This window comes from Rana temporaria, chromosome 8, assembly GCF_905171775.1.
Source record: "Rana temporaria chromosome 8, aRanTem1.1, whole genome shotgun sequence".
NCBI classification, from domain to species: Eukaryota; Metazoa; Chordata; class Amphibia; order Anura; family Ranidae; genus Rana; species Rana temporaria.
Window position 1 is genome coordinate 33,685,352 of NC_053496.1, and position 14,938 is coordinate 33,700,289.

General features: G+C 44.9%; 1 protein-coding gene across 1 annotated transcript in view; it reads right to left on the reverse strand.

The window, feature by feature from the left end:
* Positions 1 to 14,938, reverse strand: part of ATRNL1 (attractin like 1) — an 859,416-nt gene that overhangs the window by 280,198 nt on the left and 564,280 nt on the right. The window contains exon 26 of the mRNA XM_040361535.1: positions 1,116 to 1,194. Coding sequence (XP_040217469.1) covers positions 1,116 to 1,194 — 79 coding nt within the window. The remainder of the gene's footprint in view (positions 1 to 1,115; positions 1,195 to 14,938) is intronic.

Here is a 14,938-nt window from a genome sequence, read left to right on the forward strand (position 1 = left end):
CCCGGGCTGTAAAAATATAGAAAATAAACTGTCACTTACCTGCCTACGATCCCCCGTTGTTCCGATATCGCCGTCCCGTTCTCCGGGCCCGGGCCCCTTCCGCTTCCTGTGTGTCGGTGACTCATAGTGCGCTCAGCCTATCAGCGGCCGCGACGGGACATTGCTGAGGCCGCTGATAGGCTGAGCGCACTATGAGTCACCGACACACAGGAAGCGGAAGGGGCCCGGGACCGGAGAACGGGACGGCGATATCGGAACAACGGGGGATCGTAGGCAGGTAAGTGACAGTTTATTTTCTATATTTTTACAGCCCGGGCACAGCGGGGGTTAAAAGTTTTAGGTCAGAGAACTCCTTTAACTTGTAATACCAACGGCCACCACCAGATGGCGCCCCCCTTCCAAGCCAAGTCGCCAGGACCCTATTTCTAGTCGCCATGACGACCTGGCGCCCAGGATTTGTTGAGCCCTGATTTACATATTCGACACGTAAATCAATGGAAGCGCCCCTAGCGGCCAGCCTAAATATGCACCCAAGATACAACGGCATAGGAGACTTACGTCGGTCGGATGGAGCCAGAATTCAGGCGTACCTGCTTTCAAGAATACGGCGCATAGATACGACGGCGCATCCGTGGACTTATGCGGCGTATAAGAAGATACGTCGGCGTAAGTCCTACCTGAATCTGGCCCAATATAATTTTTTTTTTATTTGCTATTTTATTCCCATGAAAGTGGAGTTACCCTTTAAATCTAAGTATCCTTTGTGTATTTCCTCTGTCTTTGAGCAGTAATCCAGTTTGAAACAACTGCTGTACTTTGCCAATGTGGAGCGTCCTGTAATAAAGACCGCTCATTGCTGCTCTCTCTCCTTGTGCAGGGTGACTGGTCTTCTCCCCGCCCCCTCCTGTAGTTTTCTGCAGGCAGCCTGTGGTGGGTGTGGCCTGCTGGGCCCCTCCCACAGCTTTGTTCTCTTTACATGTCCAGTACATATCTACCATTATATGTTATGCCTGCTCTTGTTTATTTCACTTTGCAAATCAATCACATTGTAACTTTACACAGCAACAGAAGAGCATTTTAAGGGTAAAAAAAAAAAACTCTAAAAAGAGACCGACCTCTCTCCGCCGTGAGGCCCAGCACGTCTGTTTAATCTTCCAAACCACCGCGGCCACCAGCAAGAGCGACAGGAAACAGCTAAAGAGAGATAATCAGATAAGAGATGAAAATATTACACTAAGATCCAACAAAACAATTACTGGGGACAAACATTAAAGCAGATGTAAACACAATCACTTAAATCGCATGTATTCTTTAACATGTTAATGTCAATTCAACTTTTTTTTTTTTTAACTGCAGCTTTCATTTAAATAATCTCTGGTAACCCTGCCATGGAGGTCCTTGTTCAGGCACTTCCTGTTATAAGGTGACACTGTTCTATAGCTTTTAAGAATAGAGCACAAAAAAATAAAGTAAACAAAAATGAAAGAGAAATAGCTAGATTCACGTAGGGTTATGCCGGCCTATCAGTAGATACGCCGTCGTAACTCTGAATCTACGCCGTCGTAAATTTAAGCGTATTCTGGAAACCAGATACGTTTAAATTAGGCTAAGATACGAGCGGCGTAAGTCTCCTACGCCGTCGTATCTTAGGGTGCATATTTCCTGGCCGCTAGGTGGCGCTTCCGTTGAGTTCAGCGTAGAATATGCAAATGACTAGATATACGCAGATTCACGAACGTACGTGCGCCCGTCGCAGTAAAGATACGCCGTTTCCGTAAGAGGTACGCCGGCGTAAAGCTAAAGCTGCCCCCTAGGTGGCCTAGCCAATGTCAAGTATGGCCGTCGTTCCCGCGTCGAAATTTGAAAATTTTACGCCGTTTGCTTAAGTCGTCCGTGAATGGGGCTGGACGTAATTTACGTTCACGTCGAAACCAATACGTCCTTGCGGCGTACTTTGGAGCAATGCACACTGGGATATGTACTCAGACGGCGCATGCGCCGTTCATAAAAAACTTCAATCACGTCGGGTCACCAATCATTTAAATAAAACACGCCCCCCTCATCCTCATTTGAATTAGGCGCGCTTACGCCGGCCCCATTTACGCTACGCCGCCGTAACTTAGGAGGCAAGTGCTTTGTGAATACAGCACTTGCCTCTCTGACTTAAGGCGGCGTAGCGTAACTACGATACGCTACGCCGCCTGAAAGATGCGCCCATCTACCTGAATCCAGCTAAGAGAATACAAGATGTGTTTGTTTAAAAGTTGATCACATAAAAACGTCCAACGCGTTCCAGGGGCCAGATACACCTGCCCTCCTTCAAGGATTAAAAAAATGAAATAACCACTTTGGTGGATTACTAATCAAGCATATCTGTAATAAGACTGACGTGAAACCTTCATGCTACAGCTCATAATATCGGCAAAGCAACAGTACATTAGGTGGTTTAAGGTCAGCCTTATTACAGATCAGCTTCATTACAAGTCCCTTTGGGGATGATTTACTATAACTGGAGTGCGCTAAATATGGTGCAGCTCTGCATACAAACCAATCAGCTTCCGAGTTTTATTGGCAAAGCTTAACCTTCCTGGTGGTATTATGATGTCAGATTTCTGAATGTCAACGCGGCACATTGTTTTGCATCGAAATTTGGCGTTTTATTGTAATTCTTAGGAATAACTCACTTAAATCTGTCCAAAGAAAAGTCTACTAGGCATCCCGGGTATGATAAAGATTGAAAGACAAAATCATAAATTATAATATAATAACTATAAATAATTATAAAACTTAATATAATAATAATAATAATAATAATAAAATGTATTCAATAATGTACAGTAATCAAATCAAAAACACTGAAATTTGCTCAGTGGCAGAATTGCTGTCGTTACTTTCAGTGTTTAACCATTTGCTTACTGGGCACATACACCTCCTTCCTGCCCAGGCTAAATTTCATCTTTCGGCACTGCGTCGCGTAACTGACAATTGCGCGGTCGTGCGACGTGGCTCCCAAACAAAATTGGGGTCCTTTTTCCCCACAAATAGAGCTTTCTTTTGATGGAACTTGATCACCTCTGCGGTTTTTATTTTTTTGCGCTATAAACAAAAAAAGAGTGACAATTTGGAAAAAAACGCAATATATTTTACTTTTTGCTATAATAAATATCCCATTTTTTTTTCTCAGTTTAGCCCGATATGTATTCTTCTACATATTTTTGGTGAAAAAAAAAAATCGCAATAAGCGTATAGTGATTGTTTTGTGCAAAAGTTAAAGCGCCTACAAAATAGGGAATAAAATTATGACATTTTTTTTATTATTTTTTTTTTTTACTAGTAATGACTGCGACATTACGGCGGACACATGGGACACTTTTGACACGTTTTTGGGACCATTCACATTTATACAGCGAACAGTGCTATAAATATGCACTGATTACTGTATAAATGTGACTGGCAGGGAAGGGGTTAATACTAGGGGGTGAGGAAGGGGTTAAATGTGTACCCTACTAGTGATTTTAACTGTGGGGGGGAGGGGACTGACTGGGGGAGGTGACCGATCTGTGTCCCTATGTACAAGGCACACAGCATCGGTCTCCTCTCCCTGACAGGACGTGGATCTGTGTGTTTACACACACAGATCCACGTCCTTGTCTCTGAAACGGCCGGTCGCGGGTACCTGGCGGACATCGCGGCCGCCAGGTACGTGCATCGGCACCGCAGTGATGTGCCGGCGGCGCTCGCGCGCCCCCCAGTGGCCGGAGGAGCAGAGGACGTCAATAGACGTCCTCCCGGCATTGTAGAGCCACCTTGTGGCCGTCATTGTACAATGCTGGGGCTGCAAGAGGTTAACCACCTCAATACCGGGCCTAGTCTGGCACTTCTCTCCTTCATGTAAAAATCATCATTTTTTTACTAGAAAATTATTTAGAACCCCAAACATTATATATATATATATATATATGTATATATATATATATATATATATATATATATATATATATATATATATATATATATATTTTTAGCAGACACCCTAGGGAATAAAGTGACGGTCACTGCAACTTTTTATCTTGCACGGTATTTGCGCAAAAGAATTTTCCAAACGCCTTTTTGTTTGGAAAAAAACGGTTTCATGAATTAAAAAATAACAAAAAAGTAAAGTTAGCCCTTTTTTTGTATAATGTGAAAGATGATGTTACGCCAAATAAATAGATACCCAACTTGTCACGCTTGAAAATTGCTCACACTCATGGAATGGCGCCAAACTTTGGTACTTAAAGGGGTGGTTCACCCTAAAAACTACTTTTTTTTATTACAATGGCCCCCCACATTACAATACGATTAAGGCTATTATTATTTTTTTGAAGCTGTACATACCTTTGTACAGCATATTCACCCGTTGCGAGTCCCGCGGGAGTGGGCCTTCCTCACATGTCTGTGATTGACATTTTGACCAAAAACAAGCTCCCCCCGTCGCGTAAGCTGCGTCACGGTTGGCGGAAGGAGCCAAACGGCGAGTCGGCGCTATACTGCACATGCGCATCGCCGTTCAGGTCCTTTCGCCAATTGTGTCGCGGCTTACGCGACGGGGGGAGCTCGTTTTTGGTCAAAATGTCAATCACAGACATATGAGGAACGCCCACTCCCGCGGGACTCGCAACGGGTGAATATGCTGTACAAAGGTATGTACAGCTTCAAAAAAATAATAATAGCCTTAATCGTATTGTAATGTGGGGGGCCATTGTAATAAAAAAAAGTAGTTTTTAGGGTGAACCACCCCTTTAAAGATCTCCATAGGCGACGCTTTCATTTTTTTTACAGGTTAGCAGTTTAGAGTTACAGAGGAGGTCTAATGCTAAAATTGTTGCACACGCTCTAAAACACACGGCGATACCTCACATATGTGGTTTGAACAGCGCTTACATATGTGGGCGGGACTTGCATGTGTGTTCGCTTCTGAGCGCAAGCTACTGGGGACAGGGCGTTTTAAAAAAAAAAATTTACTTAATTTTTTTTTTTTTTTACACCTTTTTTTGATCACTTTTATTCCTATTACAAGGAATGTAAACATCCTTTGTAATAGGAATCACTCCAACAGGTCCCCTTTATGGAGAAATGCGGGAGCCAATAAGACCCCACATCTCTCCTCCAGGCTTGAAAACATAAGATTGTGAAAAATAAATCACTGACCTCATGCTTTGAATCCGTGATTGCGGCTTTGTTCACTTCCGGGTACCGTCAGAAAAGAAGGATATCTGAATGATGCCTCTAGCTTCACCCATCATTCAGATATCCCCACTTCAATACCAGGACGTCATATGACGGCGTGCGGTATTGAGGTGGTTAATGAGGAATTTTCCCACAAATCACCATCACTCAATTCTGCAAGTGATTCCAATTTACAATCGCTGTTTTCTAGCTGCTCTAAAACCGCCTTGCCATGGACATTCTTAAGTTTCCAGGCAGAAAGAAGAGTATATATTATATAAAAATGCATGCAGGGCATTGGACAAAGCACTAGGGACAAAAGGGAGGTGAAATTATTTGATACAGTAATGTAATCTGTAAGATTGTGTGTTATGTTTTGTGTATATTTTTTTATTTACCACGAGCTCCGCCCTCATGCGCCACGACGTCACAACGCTCGCAGGGAACGGAGCCTGGAACAGTAATGAATCGGACGGGTTATCTGCCGGAGGACACATCAGGGAGACATCGCAGGATCCTGGGGAAAAGGTAAGTATGCTGTACCTGGATACTGCGATGCAATCCTGAGTGTGGCTCGGGGTTACCGCGTTTGGTACTGAAAATAACCCCCGAGCCACACTCGGGAATACCGCCAAGGAGAATAACCAAAGTTAGAAGCCGATTGGTTCCTATGCACAGTAGCGCCAGATTTTGTATTCTCCGCTTTTAGTAAATTAACCCCATTGAGTTGACCAAAGTCTTTCTTTTGTTTGTTCTTTTTAAACTCTGATGAAAATTGAGTGTTTTTGGCCCTGAAATGCATTGGACGTTTCATGTGATCAAATTTTGAAGTAATAAAAGCATCTTGGAGTCCCTTATCTTTTGGTTTTGGTGCTCATTTCCATATTATTATGGTTTGAGTCACATCACCCATCAAGGGAAGCTGTAATGCATGCAAGCCATCTGACCACAGCCAGTGAACTTGTACAAAAGTTTCCTTTTGCTTTTGAAGTCTCAGCTCGTCTTTCTGAAACACTTTATCCTGGTCTCTCAACTGTACTCTCGTGTTGTCACCCTGTCACATAGGCTACCGATACAAGTTACCATATACTACTCACACATGAACCATTGTTGTCACCATCAGGAAAACCCACCCTGAGGAATGACATGCAGCCATCGCTGGAATGCATGTAAACATTAAGTGGAAGTAAACCCTCCTATTGTTTTCAGCCAAGGAAGCTGCCATCTTGGCCTCTGTTTAATCTGCAACTGCCACGATGCTGCACATGTGATCAGTTATGAAACCAGCCATTGAATGGTTTGACAGTTTGGTTGAGAGCACAAGCAAATGTGACATCTAGCATTTCCGGCATGCCGGGAATGTTAACTGTTTTTTTAAACTATCAAATAGATGGGTTTACTTCCGCTTTAAGTGGTTGCAAAGGAGCTGCAGGAAATCAGTCCCACAGAGATGCAAGGATGGATAAAAGTCAATACAAGGATTATATTTAAATAAATAACAACTGTTTATGATACACAGTGCACATAGCAAACTAGTTGTTTCTACATTAAAGTGGTGCTATAGGCAAATCATTTTTTACATAAAGCGGAGTTCAATCCAAAAGTGAAAGCATCGCTTCTCTGTCCCCACTTCTGGGAGATTGCGACGCGGTGCGATCACTCAGAAGTTTTTCCTACTCCTACTCCCACCACCCCCTGCCGGGCCATTCAGAAAGCATGCATTCGCAGTAGGGAACCGACTGTGAAGCCGAAAAGGCTTCACTGCTGGGTTCCCTTAATACAAATGGCCGAAGGAAACACCGGCTGGGGTGCTGGCATCGCTGAATGCCAGGACAGGTAAGTGTCCTAATATTAAAATTCAGCAGCTACAGTATGTGTAGCTGCCGACTTTTATTGATTTTACTGGGGGGGGGGGGGGGGGGGCGGAACTCCGCTTTAAAGTGGTTGAAAACCTCAGTCATGGAATCTGAGCAAAGCACATACCGTATTTTCCAGCGTATAAGATGACCTTTTGCATCTAAAATAATGCCCCAAAAGTCGGGGGTCGTCTTATACGCCGGGTACCTGTGTGTCAGACGGCGGCCATCCATTATTCAAAAGCCGTGCCTCCTCCTCAGACTGTCCAGTGATAGGCGGAACACTAATTTTCCCAGCAGAGCCTCTGTTCAGTGTTCCGCCTATCACGGATGTCCTCTCATCCTCGGCCTCGGAGGAGACGACATCCGTGATAGGCGGAACACTGAACAGAGGCTCTGCTGGGAAAATCAGTGTTCCGCCTATCACGGAACAGCCTGTGAAGGAGGCGCGGCTTTTGAATAATGGATGGCCGCAGTCTGTACGCTGCAATCAGGAGAAGGTAGGGAATGGAATGGCACAGTGAGGCATGTAATAACTGCACAGCGAGGCATGTTATAATGGCACAGCAAGGCATGTTATAATGGCACAGCAAGGCATGTTATAATGGCACAGTGAGGGGTCGTCTTATACGGTAAGTATATCCCAAAACCAACATTTTAGCTGGAAAAATTGGGGGTTGTCTTATACGCCCAGTCGTCTTATAGGAGAGTCAGGACGCACTCTACGTTGCAGATAGAGAAAGGAGCTGTGTGTTAGAGAGCGTCCTGACTCTCCTGTAGTCCAAGGGAGGGGGCGAGCACGACACTCCACACCAGGAAGAAAGCCTTGCATTACTGTGTGTAGTTACAGACAGAAGAACAGGAAGTGAGGATTTCTCAAAAGAAATAAGGACATTTAAAAGCAAAATGGAAGGATGAGGTAAGTGAAGGAGGACTGCACTAAGGTAAAGGAAGCTATTTAGGGGGGGAAAACGTACCTTTACAACCCCTTTAAAGAGTTCCGCGGGAAAACGTTTTTTTTTTTTTAAAGACGTTTTTGTAACGCTGATGGTACAACGAAAATTGTACTCACCAGTCTCCTACTCGCAGCCGCTACCAAGACGATTTCCACCAAAAGAATATTTTATAAACATTGATGATGGACATTGCCATCTTGACTGCGGGCACTCTGAAGCCCTCCTGAAGCCCTTCCGGGATGCGGCGAATGCTGTCCCAGCATTCTCCGCTCTATCCCGCGCATGCGCAGTGTGACGGCGAGCAGCGCCGTCAACACTGCGCCGTTGCTAGGGCAACGGCTGGCAGCGTCCTGAAAAGGACACTCCCCGCTGTGACTAGCAGACAAGTTACTAGTCACGTGACCCGCGAGATATCGCGAGATTTCGAACACAGCGCGTCTCCTGGGATTCTCAGGACTAACTCCCAGGAGACATAGCGCTGATGGGGGATTTTGAAAACCATGCCCACTTCCGCGGGGAAAAGTGAGTGACAGCTCACTAAAGGCCCTTGTTCAAAAGTAAGGAAGTCGATTTAAAAAAAAAAAAAAAAAACGGATACAGACCGTACTAGGAAAGGTTGTCAATTAGGGGGAACCTCTGCTTTAAGGCTGGCCATATAGTATACAATTTTCTTGTACAATACGTATGAGGTCAGACCTAAACCCTTTCAATTTGTATGCAATCAAGCAGGCCCTTGCACCGCCATACAGTATATAATTTACTTATTTACAGTAATTTCCTTTAGATGTACCTTCAATTATGTAGTGCAAGGGCCTTCCTGATTACAAATTGAAAGCGTTTAGGTCTGACCTCATACGTTTTTTGTAAATCTAAAGGACAATTGTATAATGTATGGCCAGCCTAAGCTGTTCCAGGCATCAAGTGAAATCAATCAGACTGCTAACGTTACCAGAAAACTAAAGACTCCCCCAACTTGTGTCATTTCCCATGATCCCCTGCAGCAATTATTACTCAATAAAGTAAGAATATTATACCGGTCTCCTCTCTCCTCCAGCGTTACCGGGACTGAAGGCTTTTGAAATGTTTGCCGACAATGTCATGATACAATTTAGATTTTAATTTTACAAGCTGCGGAAAGTTCTTTAGTAAAGTGACATATAATAAGCCGTGTCGCTGAGCGGAGGGAGTGAGCTGCAGAACACCCACACAGCGCCCGGTGATTGATGGCGGCTTAGCTGGGGGAATATAAGACGAAGTTCAGGCAGACCGCTCCTCCGCTCTAATGCAATAAGTCGATTTCCACTTAATGGACAAAGCCAAACATCGCAGTCCCCTGAGCTCGACGCACAATTTACTTCGGAGGGTGAAGAGATGGCAGAGAAACTAAACAAAGTTCACCGTGTCCCAAATGGAGAGTGAAGAGTTTTAATACAGTTCTCGTTGGCCAGAGAAAGGACTTGGCGGAATGACGCTGTTGGAGGATCTGATTAGGACTGCAAGAAAACATAACAAGCAATGTTGTTGTAGCACAGGATGGACAAAATGTTCCATCCTACTATTAAAGAGATTGTATAAAATGCCACTTGAATCCTTACTATACTATGAAAGAGATTGTATAAAATGCTACTTGAATCCTTACTATGAATTAGTACATTTTTTCCTTTTTTATTGTTTTTCTATATACAAAGATATCAGTGCATGTGACTAATGTACTCTTGATTTACTGCTCTGAATTGATCTATACTTTTTATTCAGAAAAAAAAACGTACTCTCTTGCGTATCCTCAGAAAAAAAGAGAAGCGGGTAGACAGGACAACTATTAAAATGTTGTGATCATCAATAAAAAAGGTACAAAGTATACAATGAGGGGAAAAATTATTTGATCCCCTGCTGATGTTGTATGTTTGCCCCACTGACAAAGAAATGATCAGTCCATAATTTTAATGGTAGGTTTATTTTAACAGTGAGACAGAAAATAACAAAAAAAAAAACCCAAAAAAGCACATTTCTAAAAAGTTATAAATTGATTTGCATTTTAATAAGTGAAATAAGTATTTAAAGGGTCACTAAAGGAATTTTTTTTTTAGCTGAAATGACTGTTTACAGGGCATAGAGACATAATAGTTAACTGATTCCTTTTAAAAATGATTAAAAATAGATAAAAAAACAATCATATAATGTGCCTGCAGTGTAGTTTCGTTTTTGCTGTTGTTTGCTAGTTCTCTGCTGTACAGAGAGCCACTAGAGGGCAGTCAGCCAATAGAGAGCAGTGATACTTTGTCTAAAACTCCTCAGCACCAATCCAGTTTCGTTTTACACACAGTAATCACACCTCCTTGATTAGTGACCACCGTGAGAAATCTCCCAGTACTGTGGTCATCAGGAAACAGGCAACCAGGAAGTGTCCAAAACAGAGAGGATTTACAGCAACATGAAAGCAAAAACGAACAATGAGGACATGATACCAGGACTGCAGTAAGGTAAAGGAAGCTATTTAGATTTAAAAAAAAATTCCTTTAGTGACCCTTTAACCCGTTTGCAAAACATGACTTAGTACTTGGTGGCAAAACCCTTGTTGGCAAGCATAGGGGTCAGAGGTTTCTTGTAGTTGGCCACCAGGTTTGCACACATCTCAGGAGGGATTTTGTTCCACTTTTCTTTGCAGATCCTCTTCAAGTCATTAGGGTTTTGAGGCTGAAGTTTGGTAACTCGAACCTTCAGCTCCCTCCACATATTTTCTATGGGATTAACCTCTTGACCACTGGGCACTTAAACCCCCTTCCTGACCAGACCAATTTTCAGCTTTCGGTGCTCTCACAATTTGAATGACAATTACTCCGTCATACAACATTGTACCCATTTGAAATTTTTGTCCTTTTTTTCACACAAATAGAGCTTTCTTTTGGTGGTATTAGATCACCTCTGGGTTTTTTATTTTTTGCGCTATAAAAGAAAAACGACCGAAAATTCAGTAAAAAAACAAAAAACAAACTTGTTTCTGTCATATTCGCAGGTTATTTCTCACACACAGCATATGCATACCACAAATGACACCCCAAAACACATTCTGCTATTCCTCCCGAGTATGGCGATACCCCATGTGTGCAACTTTTACACGGCGTGGCCACATACAGAGGCCCAACATGCAGGGAGCACCATCAGGCTTTCTGGAACACCCAGGCCAATTCTGACATTTCTCTCCTACATGGAAAAATCACAATTTATTTGCTAGAAAACTACATAGAACCCCAAAACATTATATATGCGGAGTATTGGGGTATTGCGGAGTATTTGGGTATTGCAGAGTATTGGGGTATTGGGGGTATTGCAGAGTATTTGGGTATTGCAGAGTATTTGGGTATTGCAGAGTATTTGGGTATTGCAGAGTATTTGGGTATTGCAGAGTATTTGGGTATTGCAGAGTATTTGGGTATTGCAGAGTATTTGGGTATTGCAGAGTATTGGGGTATTGCAGAGTATTGGGGTATTGCAGAGTATTGGGGGTATTGCAGAGTATTTGGGTATTGCAGAGTATCGCGCAGGGTAATGCAGAGTATTGCGCAGGGTATTGCAGAGTATCGGGGTATTGCAGAGTATCGAGGTATTGCAGAGTATCGGGGTATGGCAGAGTATCGGGGTATGGCAGAGTATCGGGGTATGGCAGAGTATCGGGGTATGGCAGAGTATCGGGGTATGGCAGAGTATCGGGGTATGGCAGAGTATCGGGGTATGGCAGAGTAACGGGGTATGGCAGAGTAACGGGGTATGGCAGAGTATGGGGTATGGCAGAGTATGGGGTATGGCAGAGTATGGGGTATGGCAGAGTATGGGGTATTGCAGAGTATGCAGAGTATGGGGTATGGCAGAGTATGCAGAGTATGGCAGAGTATCGGGGTATTGCAGAGTATCGGGGTATGGCAGAGTATCGGGGTATGGCAGAGTATCGGGGTATGGCAGAGTATTGGGGTATTGCAGAGTAACGGGGTATTGCAGAGTAACGGGGTATTGCAGAGTATGGCAGAGTATGGGGTATTGCAGAGTATGGGGTATGGCAGAGTATGCAGAGTATGGCAGAGTATGGGGTATGGCAGAGTATGCAGAGTATGGCAGAGTATCGGGGTATTGCAGAGTATCGGGGTATGGCAGAGTATCGGGGTATGGCAGAGTATTGGGGTATTGCAGAGTAACAGGGTATTGCAGAGTAACGGGGTATTGCAGAGTAACGGGGTATTGCAGAGTATGGCAGAGTATGGGGTATTGCAGAGTATGGGGTATGGCAGAGTATGGGGTATGGCAGAGTATGCAGAGTATGGCAGAGTATGGCAGAGTATGGGGTATGGCAGAGTATGCAGAGTATGGCAGAATATGGGGTATGGCAGAGTATGGCAGAGTATGGGGTATTGCAGAGTATGCAGAGTATGGCAGAGTATTGCTGAGCTGGGAGGGATGGCTGGATCTGTGACTGCAGTTGTCACAGATCCAGCCACAGCACTGCTGACACCCCGCGCTCCCCCCTCCTCTCCTCTCCTCTCGCACTGTACCGAACGGTACAGAGAGGAGAGGGAGGAACCGGCGTCATCAAATGACGCCGGTTTGTTTACAAGTGATCGCTCCGTCATTTGACGGAGCGATCACGTGGTAAACAGCCTCGATTCGCGGCAATTTACCGTGATCCGTGATGCGCCGGGTCTTCTAGACCTGGCGAGCACGGACACTTCCGCGAGCGCGCCCCAGGGGCCGCGCAAACGCGGAAGTGCACGAGGACGTCCCAGGGACGTCCTGTCACAGTAACTCGACCGCGCTGTAGCAGTATTTTTGCTATAGCGCGGTCGGCAAGAGGTTAAGGTCTGGAGACTGGCTAGGCCATGCCAGGACCTTAACCACTTGGCGCCCGCCAATGACATATTCACGTCGGCAAAGTGGTTGTAGAATCCTGACTGGACGTCATATGACGTCCTCAGGATTCTGAGCCGCTGCGCGCCCCCGGGGGCGCGCATCGCGGCGATCATTGTTGCAGGGTGTCAGTCTGACACCCCGCAACACCGATCAAGGTAAAGAGTCTCTCACGGAGGCTCTTTACCATGTGATCAGCCATGTCCAACCATGGCTGATCACGATGTAAACAGGAAGAGCCGTTGATGGCTCTTCCTCACTCGCGTCTGACAGACGCGAGTAGAGGAGAGCCGATCGGCGGCTCTCCTAACCGGGGGGGTTCGCGCTGATTGTTTATCAGCGCAGCCCCCCCTTGGATTGCCACACTGGACCACCAGGGAAGCCCACCCTGGACCACCAGGAAAGGGCAAACAATAAAAAAAAAGGGAAAAAAAAAAAAGGTTGAAAAAAAAAGAAAAAAAAAGCATTAAAAAATAAAAAAGATGCCAATCAGTGCCCACAAATGGGCACTGACTGGCAACATGGGTAAATCAGTGCCACCCCACAGTGTCCATCAGTGCCACCCCACAGTGTCCATCAGTGCCACCCCACAGTGCCCATCCATGCCCAGTGCCCACCTATCAGTGCCCATCTGTGCCACCCATAAGTATACATCAGTGCCACCCATAAGTGCCGCCCATGAGTGCCCATCTGTGCCGCCTATGAGTGCCCATCAGTGCCGCCCATAAGTGCCCATCAGTGCCGCCCATGAGTGCCCATCAGTGCCGCCCATGTGTGCCCATCAATGCCGCCTATGTGTGCCCATCAGTGCCGCATACCAGCGCCGCCAATCAGTGCCACCTCATCTGTGCCCATCAGTACTACCTCATCGATGTCCATCAGTGCCATCTCATTGGTGCCCATCAGTGCCGCCATATCAGTGCCCGTAATTGAAAGAGAAAACTTACTTATTTACAAAAAAATTAACAGAAAAAAATAAAAACTTAATTTTTTTTCAAAATGTTCAGTCTTTTTTTAGTTGTTGCGCAAAAAAAAAAAAATCGCAGAGGTGATCAAATACCACCAAAAGAAAGCTCTATTTGTGGGGAAAAAAGGACGCCAATTTTGTTTTTTGTGCAGTGTAGCATGACCGCGCAATTGTCATTCAAAGTGCGACAGTGCTGAAAGCTGAAAATTGGCTTGGGCGGGAAGGTGAGTAAGTGCCTGGTATGGAAGTGGTTAATGTGCTTCTACTTTAGCCACTCCTTTGTTGCCCTGACCATGCGTTTTGGGTCATTGTCATACTGAATACCCATCCACAACCCATTTTCAATGCCCCGGCTGAGGGAAGGAGGTTCTCGCCCAAGATTTGACGGTACATGGCCCCAATTCATCATCCCTTTGATGCAGTGAAGTTGTCCTATTCCCTTAGCAGAAGTGTTTCCACCTACATGTTTGACGGTGGGGATGGTCTTCTTGGGGGTCATAGGCAGCATTCCTCCTCCTCCAAACACAGCGAGTTGAGTTGATGCTAAAGAGCTCGATTTTGGTGTCATCTGACCACAACAGTTTCACCCAGTTCTGCTCTGAATCATTCAGATGTTCATTGGCAACTTTCAGACGGGCTGTTACATGTGCTTTCTTGAGCAGGGGGACATTGCGGTTACTGCAGGATTTCAGTCCTTCACAGCACATTGTGTTACCAATTATTTTCTTGGTGACTATGGACCCAGCTGCCTTGAGATCATTGACGAGATTCTCCCGTGTAGATCTGGGCCGATTTATCATTGTTCTCATGATCATTGAAACTCCACAAGTTGAGATCTTGCATGGAGCCCCAGACCGAAGGAGATGACAGTTATTTTGTGTTTCTTCCATTTTGAAGAAAAAAAATTGCACCAACTGTTGTCACCCTCTCACTAAGCTGCTTGGCGATGGTCTTCCAGCCCATTACAGCCTTGTGTAGGTCTACAATCTTGTCCCCGACATCCTTGGACAGCTTCTTTGGTCTTGGCCATGGTGGAGAGATTGGAATCTGATTGATTT